Genomic DNA, 13,693 nt, shown 5'->3' with positions numbered 1-13,693 from the left:
CCTGTGGGGTGGTGAGAGCAGCAGGGAGGGAGCGCCAGTGCAGCAGCCACCTCCGCGTGACCCTCTGCCCCCACTCCTGCCGGAGAGACCTGGCAGGAGCCAGGCAGCTTCATCGGACCCAGCCAAAAGTCATGCAGGCACGAGCGCAGCCAGGCAGAAGGGGCAGCCTCCGCCCCTGCAGCCCCATGTCGTGGGGCACAGGGCAGCACCTGTCCCCCGGGCTCCCTAGGGCCACGCTGCGGAAATCAGGTAAGTCCAGGGCCCCCTGAGCTGCCCCAGGGGGTCCCCGCTTCTCTGCTGGCTCCCTGCTGCAAGGACAGGCTGCTGAGCTCCCGTGGGGTTAACCTGCACTGCTTATGTATTAATGCACAGGTGACTTTGGTCCCTGTTTTAAATTTTATTTGAAATATCGTGTACTTTAATACTTCTAGTAGCTGGTTGAGAAGCTGCCCTGCTGGTTCTGCCCTTCGAAACGGTCCCGTATCGCAGAAGAAATTCCCCAAGCAAACCCATGCCGCGATTCAGACTTGTTGGCGAGGCGTTGGGCTGGAAGCGGGCACTGGCTATTAGCGCTCCCTGCAAAGCAGCGTGGCGGGATTTTCTCTGTATTCAGGAAAATACCTCTGAGCTACCTTAAAACATTCATTAATGATTGATATGTATCTCTATCACAGGCAGGAAATGCACAGAGCAAATATTTGATGAGGTATTAACAGTAAGTTTGTGATTGAGAAATGCTGTTAAGCATCTGTCACTAACGAACAAAACCAAACAAGCCACTCCGCATGCCGCTTCCAAAAGGCACGAGGCTGACGTCCCTTATTGATGGCTAACATGGGATCCCAGCCTTGTTATCTTTGCTTATCACAGTCCAGGATAATTACATGCAATGATTAACCAGCACACCCAATCCTGCCTGCAGGCAGAGGGGAGCTCGCTGCTGCCTGACTGTACAAGCATTTCCAGCATGAGCCAACACAAACCAGGGAACTGGTAACTCCGACCCACCAGACGGCTCAGCTAGCCCCAAACCTGCTGGGATTTCTCTCTTCCAAATACGTGTGCATGAGTGCGAAGCTCAGCAGGTGATCGTGGTGACATCTGGGGTCCTTCACATTTGGGGTGGTTGCAGGTGGTGGTGTGTGAGCAGCCCGGGCTGAGCTCTGTGCCCGCTCTTAGGCATGTGTGGTGCTGGTGTAAAGGGGTGACCCCAGCCCCATGGGCTGCAGTGCTGGCACGGCACTTGGCAAGGGTGGGCAGGACTGGGGGCACTGGCTGGACAGGGGAGACAAGCGATGCTTTTTGGAGAATACTGGCTGTATTGGTGAGGAGCACTGGCTGTACTGGTGGGGAGAGCTGGCTATACTGGTGGGGAGAAACATCCACAGCATGAGCTTGGCAGAGAGGCAGAGGCAGGAACGGTGATGACACATAGCAGCAGTGCCAGGAGCTGCAGGGCCATGTTCCCCTGCCCCATTCTACATTTCCATTAGGGTTTTCTTTTCCTTTTTGATCCTGTGACCTCGTGGGGTTTATTCCTGAACATCAGGGTTGAGCGAAGGTGAGAGGACCCGGGGCATGTGTGCCTGCTGCCCTCAGGCAGCCACCCGATAGCTGGGAACTGCTTCCCACGGCAGCCACATCAAGTTACGTTCACCCTATTGCATTATAAATACCAGAATTAGCCTTGCTTAATTATTTAAAACTATAGATTAAAAGCAGGCAAAGGCTCTTTGCTTTCTTTCCGGAGCACGCGTATCATTTATCAGTGATACGGTCGCCTGGTGACAAGCAAGAGGGAGCGTGCCGGGTCCAGTGGTATGAGCTGCTCCTGAGCTGCCGGCACGGCAAGAACCAGAGGAGATGAAAATCACAGTGAGGGTAGGAGCTGGTACCACCTCGCCCAGGGAGGGTAACGATTAGCATCTGCCAATCTTTGGGTTGGCCATATTATTATCATAGCACTATTATCATCATCATTATTACTATCATCATCATTATTGACATCGTCGTCATCATCCATCAGCAGGGCAGTAAGCCACCGCAGTCATTAAGCTAATGTGAAGGAATGACAGGTATTTTGTTGCTCAGCTGCGTAACAGCAAACTCAGGGATTAGTTGGGGTGTTAAGGTGCATTTTGCAGACTCGGCTGGCAGAACTCCCCTGCCAAAGGCTTTCCAGGCACTGTGAGTCTCCCTGTCGGGCAGCACCCGCCTCTGACCCCCTAAGCTGGCACCTGGGTGCCTCGCTCTGCCCTGAACACACCGACCATACAGAAAGTGGCTTCCAAAAGCAGGTGCCCAGCTTTAAGGTCGAACCATTTGTCCTCCCGGCAGCAGATCCTCCACAACGCAGTTGCACACCCGACAGCTGCTCTCCCTGTACAAAGCTTTGGGGCTCACAGAGACCAACACACAATGGTTTCCCTGCCCCAGGATGCCAAACTCAGCTATTGTATTTCTAAAATATGATTAATTAAAGTAAGCGAAACCATGCAGAGTAGCAAATGCATTCAAATCAAGATCCCAAAATGAATGACAAACTTTCAGCTTCATTCTTTGGAGGACTTAACTTACCACACGACCTTTCCTGCCATTGCACTCTCATGGGAAAAGCTGCAGGACCAGACTCCAGCTCCCCTTCAGACAGTGGAAATGCACTGACTGAAAGATCATGCTCTAAAAAAACCGACCAAACAAAAAAGTTAACGTCTGGTTAACAGGTAGAAGTGTCCATGTACCAGTGCTTAAAAGGAACTGAGGCTAGTTTAAAGATCCTGTGCATCTCCACCTGCACGTGCAAACCCTTGCAAGGTGTGAGAACAGGCTCACTCCTCACAGCCTTCCTGGAGGAGAGCTGGCAGGGATGGTACCCTCATCCTGGGGAAAGGAGGGCTCCCCAGGCAGCGGATGCCATCAGGGGCTGTAGCCCAGAAAAGGGAAGGTTCCCTCCCTTAACTGCAGTTAAATGTGTCAGAAACTCGCATTATTTCCCAGGCTCAGGTTACTTGTGTAAATAACTTTAAACTGGCTCTGCTAACCCATACTCAGTGTGTTGGTTTTGCAGTCCCTTTACTTGCAGGATGTGCGTAACCGGCGTCTTTCAGCTGCCCTTCATTAATCTGCTGGTTCTTTAAAAGAGATGCATTCATTAATGAACCCCAGCATCCCGAAAGCCAGAGGTTGTTCTCTGTAACCACAGTTCTAAGTGATCATTTCTGCCCAGGAAACGGTCCCTTGGGCCAGCGGTTTTACAAACCCAGACCCAGGGCTCTGATCCTGGGCGTCCTGAGGTTTTTAGCCAGTTCAGAGTAAGAGGGTTACACAGAATTACTAATAGCAATATCCTCTGGGATCCCATCCCCAGAATAATGCCTTCTGCCTGGTTTTGTGTGGATGACATTTCAGAGAGGCCCATTCTCTGCCCAGAAAGGAAGCAATTTGGTCATCCTCTGCCCCTATTGACAAACTCTCCTGAGACGCTCTGGTTGGAAAATCAGTTCTCAAATGACACAGACTACAGAAATAAAAGACTGTGAGCTATGTTTGCTTTATGGATTTCAGCTAAAGCTAAACGCTGACCTGTGCTGCAGAAGACAGCGTCGACACTTGCAGCTCCAGGGTGCTGAGAGCCGGGAGGGCATCGTTGCACAGGTCAGGGCACGCTGCTGAGCGGATAGAGTTTGCAGGTGGCGTGGGAAAGGGCTGAGGGATGCGCGGGGAAAGGGTGAGCAGGTCACAGAGGGGCAGGACGTCAAGGAGAACTTGGCAAAACAAAAGTCAAGGGGGAGGAAGCATTTCTCATGAAAACCCACAAAAAGCAGCTGGTGACCTGCTGCACCCGCCATTCTCCTATACAGCTGCAAGTTGAGAGGTGCCGGGTAAGAGCCCAGACCTCCATCCTACCGCTCTCTAAACCCAACAGCTATGGATTAATTCTCTTTTCAATCTCTTCTTGTTTTTTCCTTGTTTTCCCTCCATGTGTTTTCCCCTTTCCGTGCAGGCGGCTGTGAACAGAGCTGCACCGCTCAGGTTACCTGCCCTTTCCAGGGCTGTTAATCCCCTTAACATTCCTGGGGATTATTTCCATCCCGACGGGACGGTGAAGCAGGCTGCCAGCGCCGGGCAGGGAGCGGCACACAGCGTGCAGTCCTGACAGAGGGGCTCACAGGGCAACCCGCCACGCAGAGACAAGTCACTTTATCCTAAATAAATGCTCTGTGAAGGGCATCTCCTCTGAGCGAGGGAAAATCGAAGAGCGGCAGCAGCGAAGGGAACCATAGCTCAGCTGGCCGCAGCCGAGCGCCAGTGTCCCTGGGCATGAGGCAGTCCTCCTCCTCCTCTCCAGGAGCAGGCTAAAACCTTTCTCCTTGCCCCAGGCTGCTCAAAAGCTCCTCAGTACCCCCAGCAGTACACCACGTTTTACACTCCTAGTAGGATATATTTAACATATTATTTGCATCATTCAGGTTTCCAAAGGCATTTAACGTTGCACCAAAACTGCCTGATAGCCTGTTGCCCAAAATATTTGGGCTGTGCAGAATCAGAATGGAAACAATTTGCCCCAGGATGACAGACTGATGATTTTATCATAAGTCTCCCAGGAATTAGGGGATTTATAAGGATTTTCAGGCAGTCTGAGCAGGAATTTGGGCTTTGTTTGAGGTCAGAACAGACCAAGATATTAAAATGTAATTTTTCTCCCTCAGCCAATCCCACACCCTAGGGCAAGACAGTGGTTGGTCTCTGGGCTGTCTCAAAGATGCTGAACATTCCCTGTGGGGTCTCCTAGAAAACTAATCAAGACTGGGAGCTCGTTTCACATCTGCAGTTGAGAGAGGAGATAATGTGATGCCATGTGTGACATCCAAGTATCTGCCAGTGGCCCTGGCCTCCTTGTCCAGGCAGTCTTGAGTTTTGCTTACAGAAAAGTCACTTTGGAAACGTACCTTTCCTAGAAAGCCTCAGGCTTCTAGAAATGAGGAAAAGGAAAATATTTAAAAGCAAGCAAAAGACTGCGTAAGTCGCAGGAAACACAGCTACTTTCTATAAGCAACACTCCAAAGTGGATCTATTGAAAAGGTCACACTGTCTTTCTGAGTACAGCAGAAGGTATTAAAATGCACATGTATTTCTTTGTTTATATCTTGCCAAGAACAATATAAAAACGTCTAACACCTTTTGCTGATTTATGACGGTGACCAAGGAGGTGCCAGAGCACAGCCTTGTTCATTGATCTACAGCTGAATCATGCAAACCCAGACATCCTGCTGTAAATCCACTGCAGAGGCCTCGCTTGATTTATACCTCCAGCACTATAAATAATGACAACAAGCAGCCTGATAGCAGTCTGTCTCCCCTTGCACTGACATGAATTACACCAGATCTTGAAGATGATAGATCTACTACACGAGAAACATTTTGCACTGGGTCTCTATCTGCCAACCTGCAGGAGGAAGGATGCCCCGTCCTCACTCTCAGCGTAACCCCAAGCTGTGTTTCAGGCGCATCAATATTTTTATATTCCATTTTTCTTTTTCCGCTCAATGCAAATGAAGATGTTCCTTGAATTGTTCCAGACTAAGGTCTTCTGAAGGTTTAAAGCGCTATTCTTGCAGTGAGGATCAAGGCTCCTTCCAGTCCCAGGCAGGCACAAGCTCAGGGCTTTGACTTTGTCCCCGGAGCAGCAGTACGGACATCCACTGAAAGCCAAATCCTCGAGGTCAGTGTCTGCACACCCCTAGGTATATCTAGCAGAGTAAAACCAAGCTCAGAGCTACCTGCTGTGTCCTGGCTCCCACAGTATTGTTCAGGCAATTGCGCTCGCTGTGAGGATTTCTGCATGCTGATTTAACAGCCAGAAATGCCTCCAGCCTGGTTCAGAACCTCCCACTCCTTCCTTCCCAGTATTTTCCTCATTTCTACTAGTTCCATGGAAAAGTTCCCCATCTGCCTCCAGTAACTATGTTGATAAATTGCTGCTTCTTTGCAAGCCTCAGCCATGCAATGTCAGATTGGTGCAGTCTGGAAACAACCACATTAATGGATTCAAAGCGTCCAGGCTCACCACAGTGTTCCCCCAAAACGCTGCATAAGCAGAAGGTCCCCCAAGGCAGGAGAGGGGGAAAACAGTACTTTGTAAGTAACAGTGCTGCACTTGTGCCCCAAGAGCTCGCACAGCTTAGCTGCAGGGCCCAAGAGGTACTTAGTATAGAAAAAACCCACCAAAGTCACTGGAGTTACAGCCATTTACAGCATCCAGGATGGTCCTTCGGGCTTGGTTGCTCATACAATCCTTCCACGCTCGCTGCTCACTGCGTTATTCCCTAGCAGAGTACAACAGGCGGATTTAAGATGGACAAATCCAAGATCGGTATGTCCCAGCCCTTCTCCTGCTGTGCAGCAGGATTTGGTACCCAGCCCACAAGCACGTGCAGGCATCTCTGTCACTGGAGGCAGCTCTGGTCTAAATGATTGTACAGGAACAGTCAGAAAAGGGTGACAGAACAACACAGTGACACTGAGGCTAGTCTGTTAGTATAGCTGTCCAAAAATGGTGTGTCCATTAAAAACAGCTGGCATTTTATTTAAGTTACTCCATGAGACTTTTCTGTTTGAAGAATGAAGACATTACTTTGCCATTTGAAATGGGAGCTCATCTATTTCATTCATGCCAAAACAAACCTTTGGTTTTGTACCTTCCGGCCTTGCCTTCTGTCTGCCTCTTCTCCTGTGAAAAAAGACCAAGAAAGGGAAGAAGTAGAAGAAGAAAAATAATCATCAAAGCAATTCTATCCCAGTGAAAACCTGACGTGTTTTCTCATTATTCGAAAGCTGGCTTTCACCTAACAAAAATTAGCTATGGAATTGTTCTGCCTTAACCCTTGGCTGTTCTTCAGTCCCTGCATCTCTCTGGAAAGCAACACTGAGCCCCCAGTTTCAGCCTGTGGAGTCAGCCCCACAGGGGGTTGAGTCAGCCTGGCACTTGCCATTAGACGTTAAACCACGCCACCTTCCCTTCTGCCAGCAGCGATGTATGATCCTAGAGGAAAATAATTTGATACAAGAAATCACTGGTTCCAGCTTCCAAACACCCTTTAAATACGTACCGAACTATTCACCCCAATTACATTCACGTAATGGGCGCTGATTTGTTTTCCTTTGTTCCCAAAGCAGTAGGGCACTGGCCGCATTACCATTCAACGAGTTGTTTGATATTGAATCATTTCTTCAGCACTATTATTCCTTACACAATTCCGTTTGATTGCAATCCACTTCACATTTGATAAGTACTTACCGGCTATGAAAGAACGACCTAGCCCGCCTTCTCTTGCCTTTTTTTATTGATTTTTCCTTTAAAAGGGATTTACTCCTTTTGTATATGAGATTGCAACAAGAGAGAGGCAACATTACTGAACAACTGTTTTCCTTGCTGCTCCACAACCCAACTAGGCCCCCAAAATACTGTAATAACGAGGCACTTACAGACATGGAGCTGCCTACACCCTTTTCCTGGGACTTTTTGTTCTTACTGGTAAACTTCCAAATTGTTCGAGTGAATAGTCAGGAATAAATTGCTCTTTCTGAGCCCCTGATTAGACCGTACACTGAATAATTGTAAGCAGCCCCACCGTGCTCTGCATTTAAAGACACAGCCCACCACATGCAGTTTGTCATAACTTGTGCTCTGCGCTCACTTTGTATAGGGGTTTTTTTGTAAAGAAGAAATGTAGAGCACGTGGAAAACACCAGCAGAGAACATGCCCTGTGGTTTGCCTGAAATCCAAGCTGTCATCACTTCCAAAACAGTGGGCTCTTGTTCTTACATCCAGGACATAGAAATTATTACAGCATGATCACATACTGCATGGGTGAATTATGCTTTTATTGGCGTCAGGTTTGATCTTGATTATCAGGCCAGCAGGACATCAGCAAAACCCTTCCTTGACGAGAGGTTTCAGATACAGCAGCACTTCCTCAAGCCCTTGTTTTGGAAGCCCCTCAAATCCCACAGCAACCCCTTGTGCTAAGGGACTGATGGCCTCGGCCAGGACGACCGAAGCAGCAGCTCAGCACAGTCTCCGTCCATGCCTGTTTCCAAGTTTAGACTTATTTTGCATTAATTAATCCTTGGCACTAAATGCTGCAGCCAGTGAAGCAAGCGGGTGGCAAGTAATTTAAGTGATCTAATTGATATAAGTCTCATCAACAACACAAAGGGAACATTTCCTAAAACTTCTAAAAAGCCCGCACCAGCACATAGAGAAACGTGCACACAGACACTCACACGGGTGTTGAGCAGCCAGGACAGGCACCATCTCTTCTCCTCTGTCTTGCCCAGAGGAGGAGAGATCCAGCAGGTTCCCACACCACAGCGGGGTGAGAATTCTCACGCCAACACCTCCCTTCTCTTCCAGCATCAATGTACACTGAAATACAGCGGGAGCAACCAGACGGCGGCAACATCCTGACTCACCCAGACTACATAGATGGAAACCCAGACCTCATCAAACCCAAAAAGCTCCTAAATCCCGTAAAAGCCTCGAAGAGCCACCAAGAGCTGCACAGAGAGCTGCTGATGAACCACAAAAGGTAAGGAGGGGCTCACAGCGGGCTGGGACTTGCTCAGCCATCGGAGCTCGGCAGCTGAGGCAGAAGTGCCAGCGCCAGCCTGTGAGCTGGAAGGGCACGATAAAGCCCTTCACTTGCAAACAACCACAAGTGTAAAACTTGCTGTAGCCATTTCCTCTTCTCTCTGATGTGGCAGTTTCTTTTAAGACAAAAGCAGAGCGAAAAGCCCCCCTCTTTGCCATCCCAAAGCACTGGCTGGCACTTTTTGAGCTGTTTGCCATTTCCACCCACCTCGAGCCACAAGCGCTGGAAGATATGCAGCATCCTAGCAGCCCCTTTCTCGGTGTCCCACGCATGTTTTCTCCCTGCTGCTGGTTTTTCTGTCTCCCTCACTGGCTTGCTGGGTCCCCAGCATTGTATAGCGCTCCTGGTGCTTTAGGGTCAACCCAGAGGCAGTCAGAGGTGCAGGTGGGATGGGCCTATTGAAAGCCAGGAAAGCACCAGGGTACAAGGAGAAGACTAATCACTGTCTCCCTAAAGATCAAACAATAGGCTGTAATTCACATTCCTGACTTTCTACCCCATCGCTCCAATTCAGCTCTTCAGGGGTACAGACACAACATCAGGCAGATGACGCCAGTGACTGAGAACCTATAACCACATCACTCCTTTGCAGCAGCCGGCTGAATATGACTGCAATAAAAGCATATTCAGTTCAGAGGGTTTAAAGCACAGCAAGAAATCTGCTGGCTTTATATTGACATTTTCTGAACGCCCTGAAATATTCCAACACGGCAGCATTTTGACCATCTAATTAAAAGGAGCACAGCCTCTGTTCAAAAGGACCACAGCCATCAAAAGAACCAGGCACATATATTAATTTGGCAAACAATCAAGCCTGCCAGCGGGGTGCATTAATCAATACTGGCACTGGCTGGGCTTGGGTCTGATTTAATTTTCCCAGAATCAGAAGAATTACAGGGATCATGCTCAGAGGTCCTCCGGCATCAAGGCAGAGGTAACTATACCAGCCACATATTTTTAAAACTCTCCGGTTTGAGAGTGACCATATCCTACCTAGTGGTACTGCTCATCCACCAGCTCTGATCTCACAGAACATTATTCCAGACTCATAACAAAGAATGAAGAAATCACTGCAATGGAGGTAGCAGAGACAAACAGCAGCAGATGGGGTACAGACCCCATGGCATCAGACTGAGCTGAACTTCAACTGGCAAATAAAAAGTACATCATCACTTCGTATTCTTGTTCTGTCCTGTCACCACAGTACATCCACACATGCCCTCAGATACCAGCGAGAGGCAGCTCCGCTGCAGCCATCCTGCACCTCCTGATCCCTTCCTTTTTAGTTCCATACATCTCAGGCATCAGTTTAAACCTGCTTCGGCTCCGGCCTCCCACATAATTCTCAGCAAATATGTGAAACAAACCCTACTGCAAACAATAATCCATTGTTGCTGGTTTCCTGTCACTCTCAGCTCTACCAGTTTTGCTTCCTGCTACATTACTATAGAGCGAGAGAGAGGAGAAGGGGAGAGAGATGATCTATGACTTGCTCCGGTTTCTGCTTTGCTGTTGGATTTTCCCCTTAAGCAGCAGGGAGAAGCAACTCAAATCAGCAGCTTGTACATCAAAACCCTGATCTTCGTCAACACCTCTGGGTACTGACAACACAGGCTGATTAAATCAAAGGATAGTAACAAATCCAGCGGCAACATTGCAAGCTGTGGCTCCAGCAAGCCAAGGCAGGTTTGTCTCCTCTCAAGCCTCGGGAAAAGCATTTCTGCAGCATCCAAGTTCTTCTTGCCTTGAAAAACCATAACAAAATCTCTAGGGCCAATGCTACGGCTGACTTCACTGATGTTGCCAAGAACTTTGTCCTGTTATAAAGCAAAAAAAAAAAAAAAAAAGAAATTTCAACAGGAAGCATCATTAAACGTGGCAGTGGAAGGATGGAAGCACTGATTTTGCCAAAAACCTTGTCCCTTTTAAAAAGAAAAAAAAAAAAAAAAAAAGAAATTTCAACAGGAAGCATCATTAAACGTGGCAGTGGAAGGATGGAAGCACTGATCCCAGCCACGTTGTGACAGCACAGAGGTTTGCTGCACCTGGAGAGCCTTTCCCTCTCCTGCCTGCCAGTTCAGTTTCTCACAATGTGAGATACCACCTCAGCACCTGCACCTTGCCTAGAAAGCTCCGCAGTCCTCAGGGTTTGCTGCCTTTGCCTGCAAACGACCTCAGCAGAAACCAACATGCCTTTGTCCAACAGAAACCTCCCAGTGCTGAGTGCACCACGCACTAATGCATTAACAGTGCACCGCGACGCGCCATGCCCTGGGGAAGCCCTTCGCACAGACGTGCTGAGGAGGTCCTCTCCTCAGCCTCAAAACAGACTTTCACCACAGGAACACCAAACATCCCACATTTTACAACGGGACTTGTAACTACTCCCATGGTTCCAGGGTGGGAGGTGGTGGGCAATGGTTGGGGTCAGCTGTGGAAGGTAAATCCTAGTGTCCAAATTCAGGAATGGCAATGCTCGAAGTGTTAGGTTTCTGGGATTTCTTTGGAGAAATTCTTTCATCTCTTTGCCACAGTTATGCCTTGTCTGCACGCCCTTGCCATGTCTCCGCTCCCATGACCCCACTCCTTACAGAACATGGCTTGGAGCTTCACCCAAGATGCTTCAGGCAGCGGAAGGGAAAGCAGGCACCTGCAACATGGCAAACGGTCTGGGTTTCAGGAAAAAGGACATTTCATTTTGGCCTCTTGACCCAAACTCTCCATGTCAAGAGGGGATGGCTAGCCCTCAGCTCTGAAGCAAAGCTGGGATGCAACGGGGAGGAGAGGATCTGCCAGGACAATTATTGCAGATCAATGACTACCCCTGCTGGTGGAAAAAAAATCGTCTTTATTTAAAAAGCTCTTAACGTCGAAGAATCCGTCACTAACATAATCAAAACTAGTAACTGCGGGAGCCGATGCAAAGTCCCATTTCCACACCTGACCCGGAAAGCTGTAGCACCTCAGTGTAACGGGATTAGCGAAACCTCCAGCTCCTCAAGCCCCATACGACGACAGCAAACGCTGTGCCCACCAAAGGCAGGCAGCCCAGGCACCGGCCCAGCAGTAAGACAGATGCTGCCAGTGGCACTCTCAAAGCCTGGTGGATGGATTTGTGGATCAGAACTGGTTTGTGGACCAGGTCTCCCATGTTTCCATTTAGGACTGAGAAGAGTTTTGGGGTTGCCAGGCTGGCGGTGGTCACAGCCCAGGGTGTAGGCACTCTGGCCCTGATTTATCTGCTTTTTATTCACAGAGGTTTGAGCATGGAGAGCAAGCCAGAGCTGCAGCGGGTGCTTGAGCACCGACGGCGAAACCAGTTCATCAGACAGAAGAAGGAAGAGGAAGAGGCAAAAAAATTGCAGTCACCTTTTGAAAAAGAGCTATTAAAGAGGCACCAGAGGCTGGATCAGGTAGAACTGAGTTTTCAGCCATCCCTAGGTTATCCTAACAACCCCGTATGAGGCAGAGACCTCAGGGCAGATGGGTGGCCTGAGGCTCAACCCAAGGTATAGTGTGGCTACCCCTCCCCAATACAGGAGCCACAGTACATCCTCCGCTGCTGCCCCATGCAGCTGCAGAACCCTCACCCTCACAGTGGGTTCCACCTCGTTTGTACCATCTCACCCAGGACCCCCACCATGTATCACTGGCCCTGGCTCTCCTCCAGGTCCCACATAGTGTGCTTGGAGTGTGCTTTCCAGTTCAAAGCACCCCACATAGCATGGGGGCTGTTGCCGGGTGCTGGGGACACCAGGATGTGGGGTAAGAGGCTTCAAAAGTGCTGGAAGGTGTAAATCCTGCTGCAATTACACCCAAGCTGCTCTTGGGAGCAGTTCCTGGCATGTACGCTGGCAAAAAATATGCCTGGGGAAAGCAATATTCAGCACGGGCACTTCTCAGCAGCACAGCCATGCCTGGGGCGCTCTACGCCTGCCCTCTTGCCAATACCAGCACAAACAAGAAGCAGGCTTGTTCTCACCGAAAATAAAGCCATGCCCTGTCCTACCTGCCAGTATTTGCACTGCAAATTGATTAATAACACAACAGCTTACTTGCAACAATACCAGCCAAGCTGAGATCACTTGAAAATCAAAGCCCAGCACTCTCAGAGAAGAACCAGGAGTATGAAACAAGGTGGTTTAGGGACAGATCCATAAAGACTTTGCATATAAAAATGAGGCAATACAATAACTTACCCCCCACCTTAGACAATAACCTAACGCTGAGAGCTTTTCCCAGGCTCACAGGTCTCCTTCACTGGGAAGGATTCAAACCTCCTCCTCCCTCCTCCATGCCAGGTCAGGTCTGAAATGAAGCACTCCCCTGATTTTCTGCTGGAGATGTTCCTCCCTGAAAGAGAAAAAAAATCATTAACATTTCAGTGGGCTAGAAAAAGAGACTAAGGGTGCACAAGGCTCTGGTGTAATGGTTTGGAAAGAGGGGACCAACATGTGCACTACACACTCCTTCAGCTTGGGGCAATAATCACTAGACAGCCAGCAATAGTGAAGCCACCATTTTAACAGAGCTAACGCACTTTGGTCCTTTAGTATTCACAGATAATGGTGACTCCTCTTTTTTACAGTTGGAGAAAGAGCAGGAGAAGCAGGAAGACCATGAACCAGAATTCATTAAAGTCAAGGAAAATCTGAGAAGAACATCGACGGTGACAGGGGATGAGAAAGCAGCGTAGCTTCTGCCAAAACTCAACAGGGATCCTACCAAGGCCGGCACTAACACATGCACGCTGACATCTCTGTACATGGTGGACATTCAGAGCTGCATCACTGGGGCTACTTACGGTTATTAATACTTGCTCCAGCAGAAGGCACAAAACAAGGTTTTCTCATCCCAGGAAGGTATCAGTATTCACTGAAGGAAAAGGTGGAAAAGGTGCGGTATTCACGGAAGAAGTACTCACATGAGCTGATGCAGAGAAAAATTAAGTTATTTTCCCCCCAGATTTTGGGTACATACTAACCTCCAGCTAACTCTCGGTCAACCTTTGAGACACAGCGATGGTTTAAGCCAGGGA

General features: G+C 49.0%; 1 protein-coding gene across 1 annotated transcript; it reads left to right on the top strand.

Moving 5' to 3' along the window:
- The first annotated feature begins 185 nt into the window (after positions 1-185).
- On the top strand, positions 186-13,377 carry FAM107A (family with sequence similarity 107, member A). Its single transcript, XM_010136547.1, has 4 exons — positions 186-249; positions 8,418-8,592; positions 11,912-12,068; positions 13,244-13,377. Exons 1-4 carry the CDS (start codon positions 186-188, stop codon positions 13,349-13,351), a joined length of 504 nt encoding a protein of 167 aa, XP_010134849.1. The 3' UTR covers positions 13,352-13,377.
- The last annotated feature ends 316 nt before the right edge of the window (positions 13,378-13,693 follow it).

The sequence above is a fragment of the Buceros rhinoceros genome, unplaced genomic scaffold (genome assembly GCF_000710305.1).
Source record: "Buceros rhinoceros silvestris isolate BGI_N320 unplaced genomic scaffold, ASM71030v1 scaffold990, whole genome shotgun sequence".
NCBI lineage: Eukaryota > Metazoa > Chordata > Aves > Bucerotiformes > Bucerotidae > Buceros > Buceros rhinoceros.
The sequence above is the reverse complement of the archived record's forward strand: the minus strand, read 5'-3'. Positions and strand labels throughout refer to the sequence as shown.

Excerpts from the sequence above, each read along its gene's own strand:
- FAM107A (XM_010136547.1), top strand. The coding sequence starts at position 186 with ATGTCGTGGGGCACAGGGCAGCACCTGTCCCCCGGGCTCCCTAGGGCC. Across the intron at positions 250-8,417 it reads GGCCACGCTGCGGAAATCAG|CATCAATGTACACTGAAATA; the intron begins GTAAGTCCAGGG and ends CTTCTCTTCCAG. Across the intron at positions 12,069-13,243 it reads GGCACCAGAGGCTGGATCAG|TTGGAGAAAGAGCAGGAGAA; the intron begins GTAGAACTGAGT and ends TCTTTTTTACAG.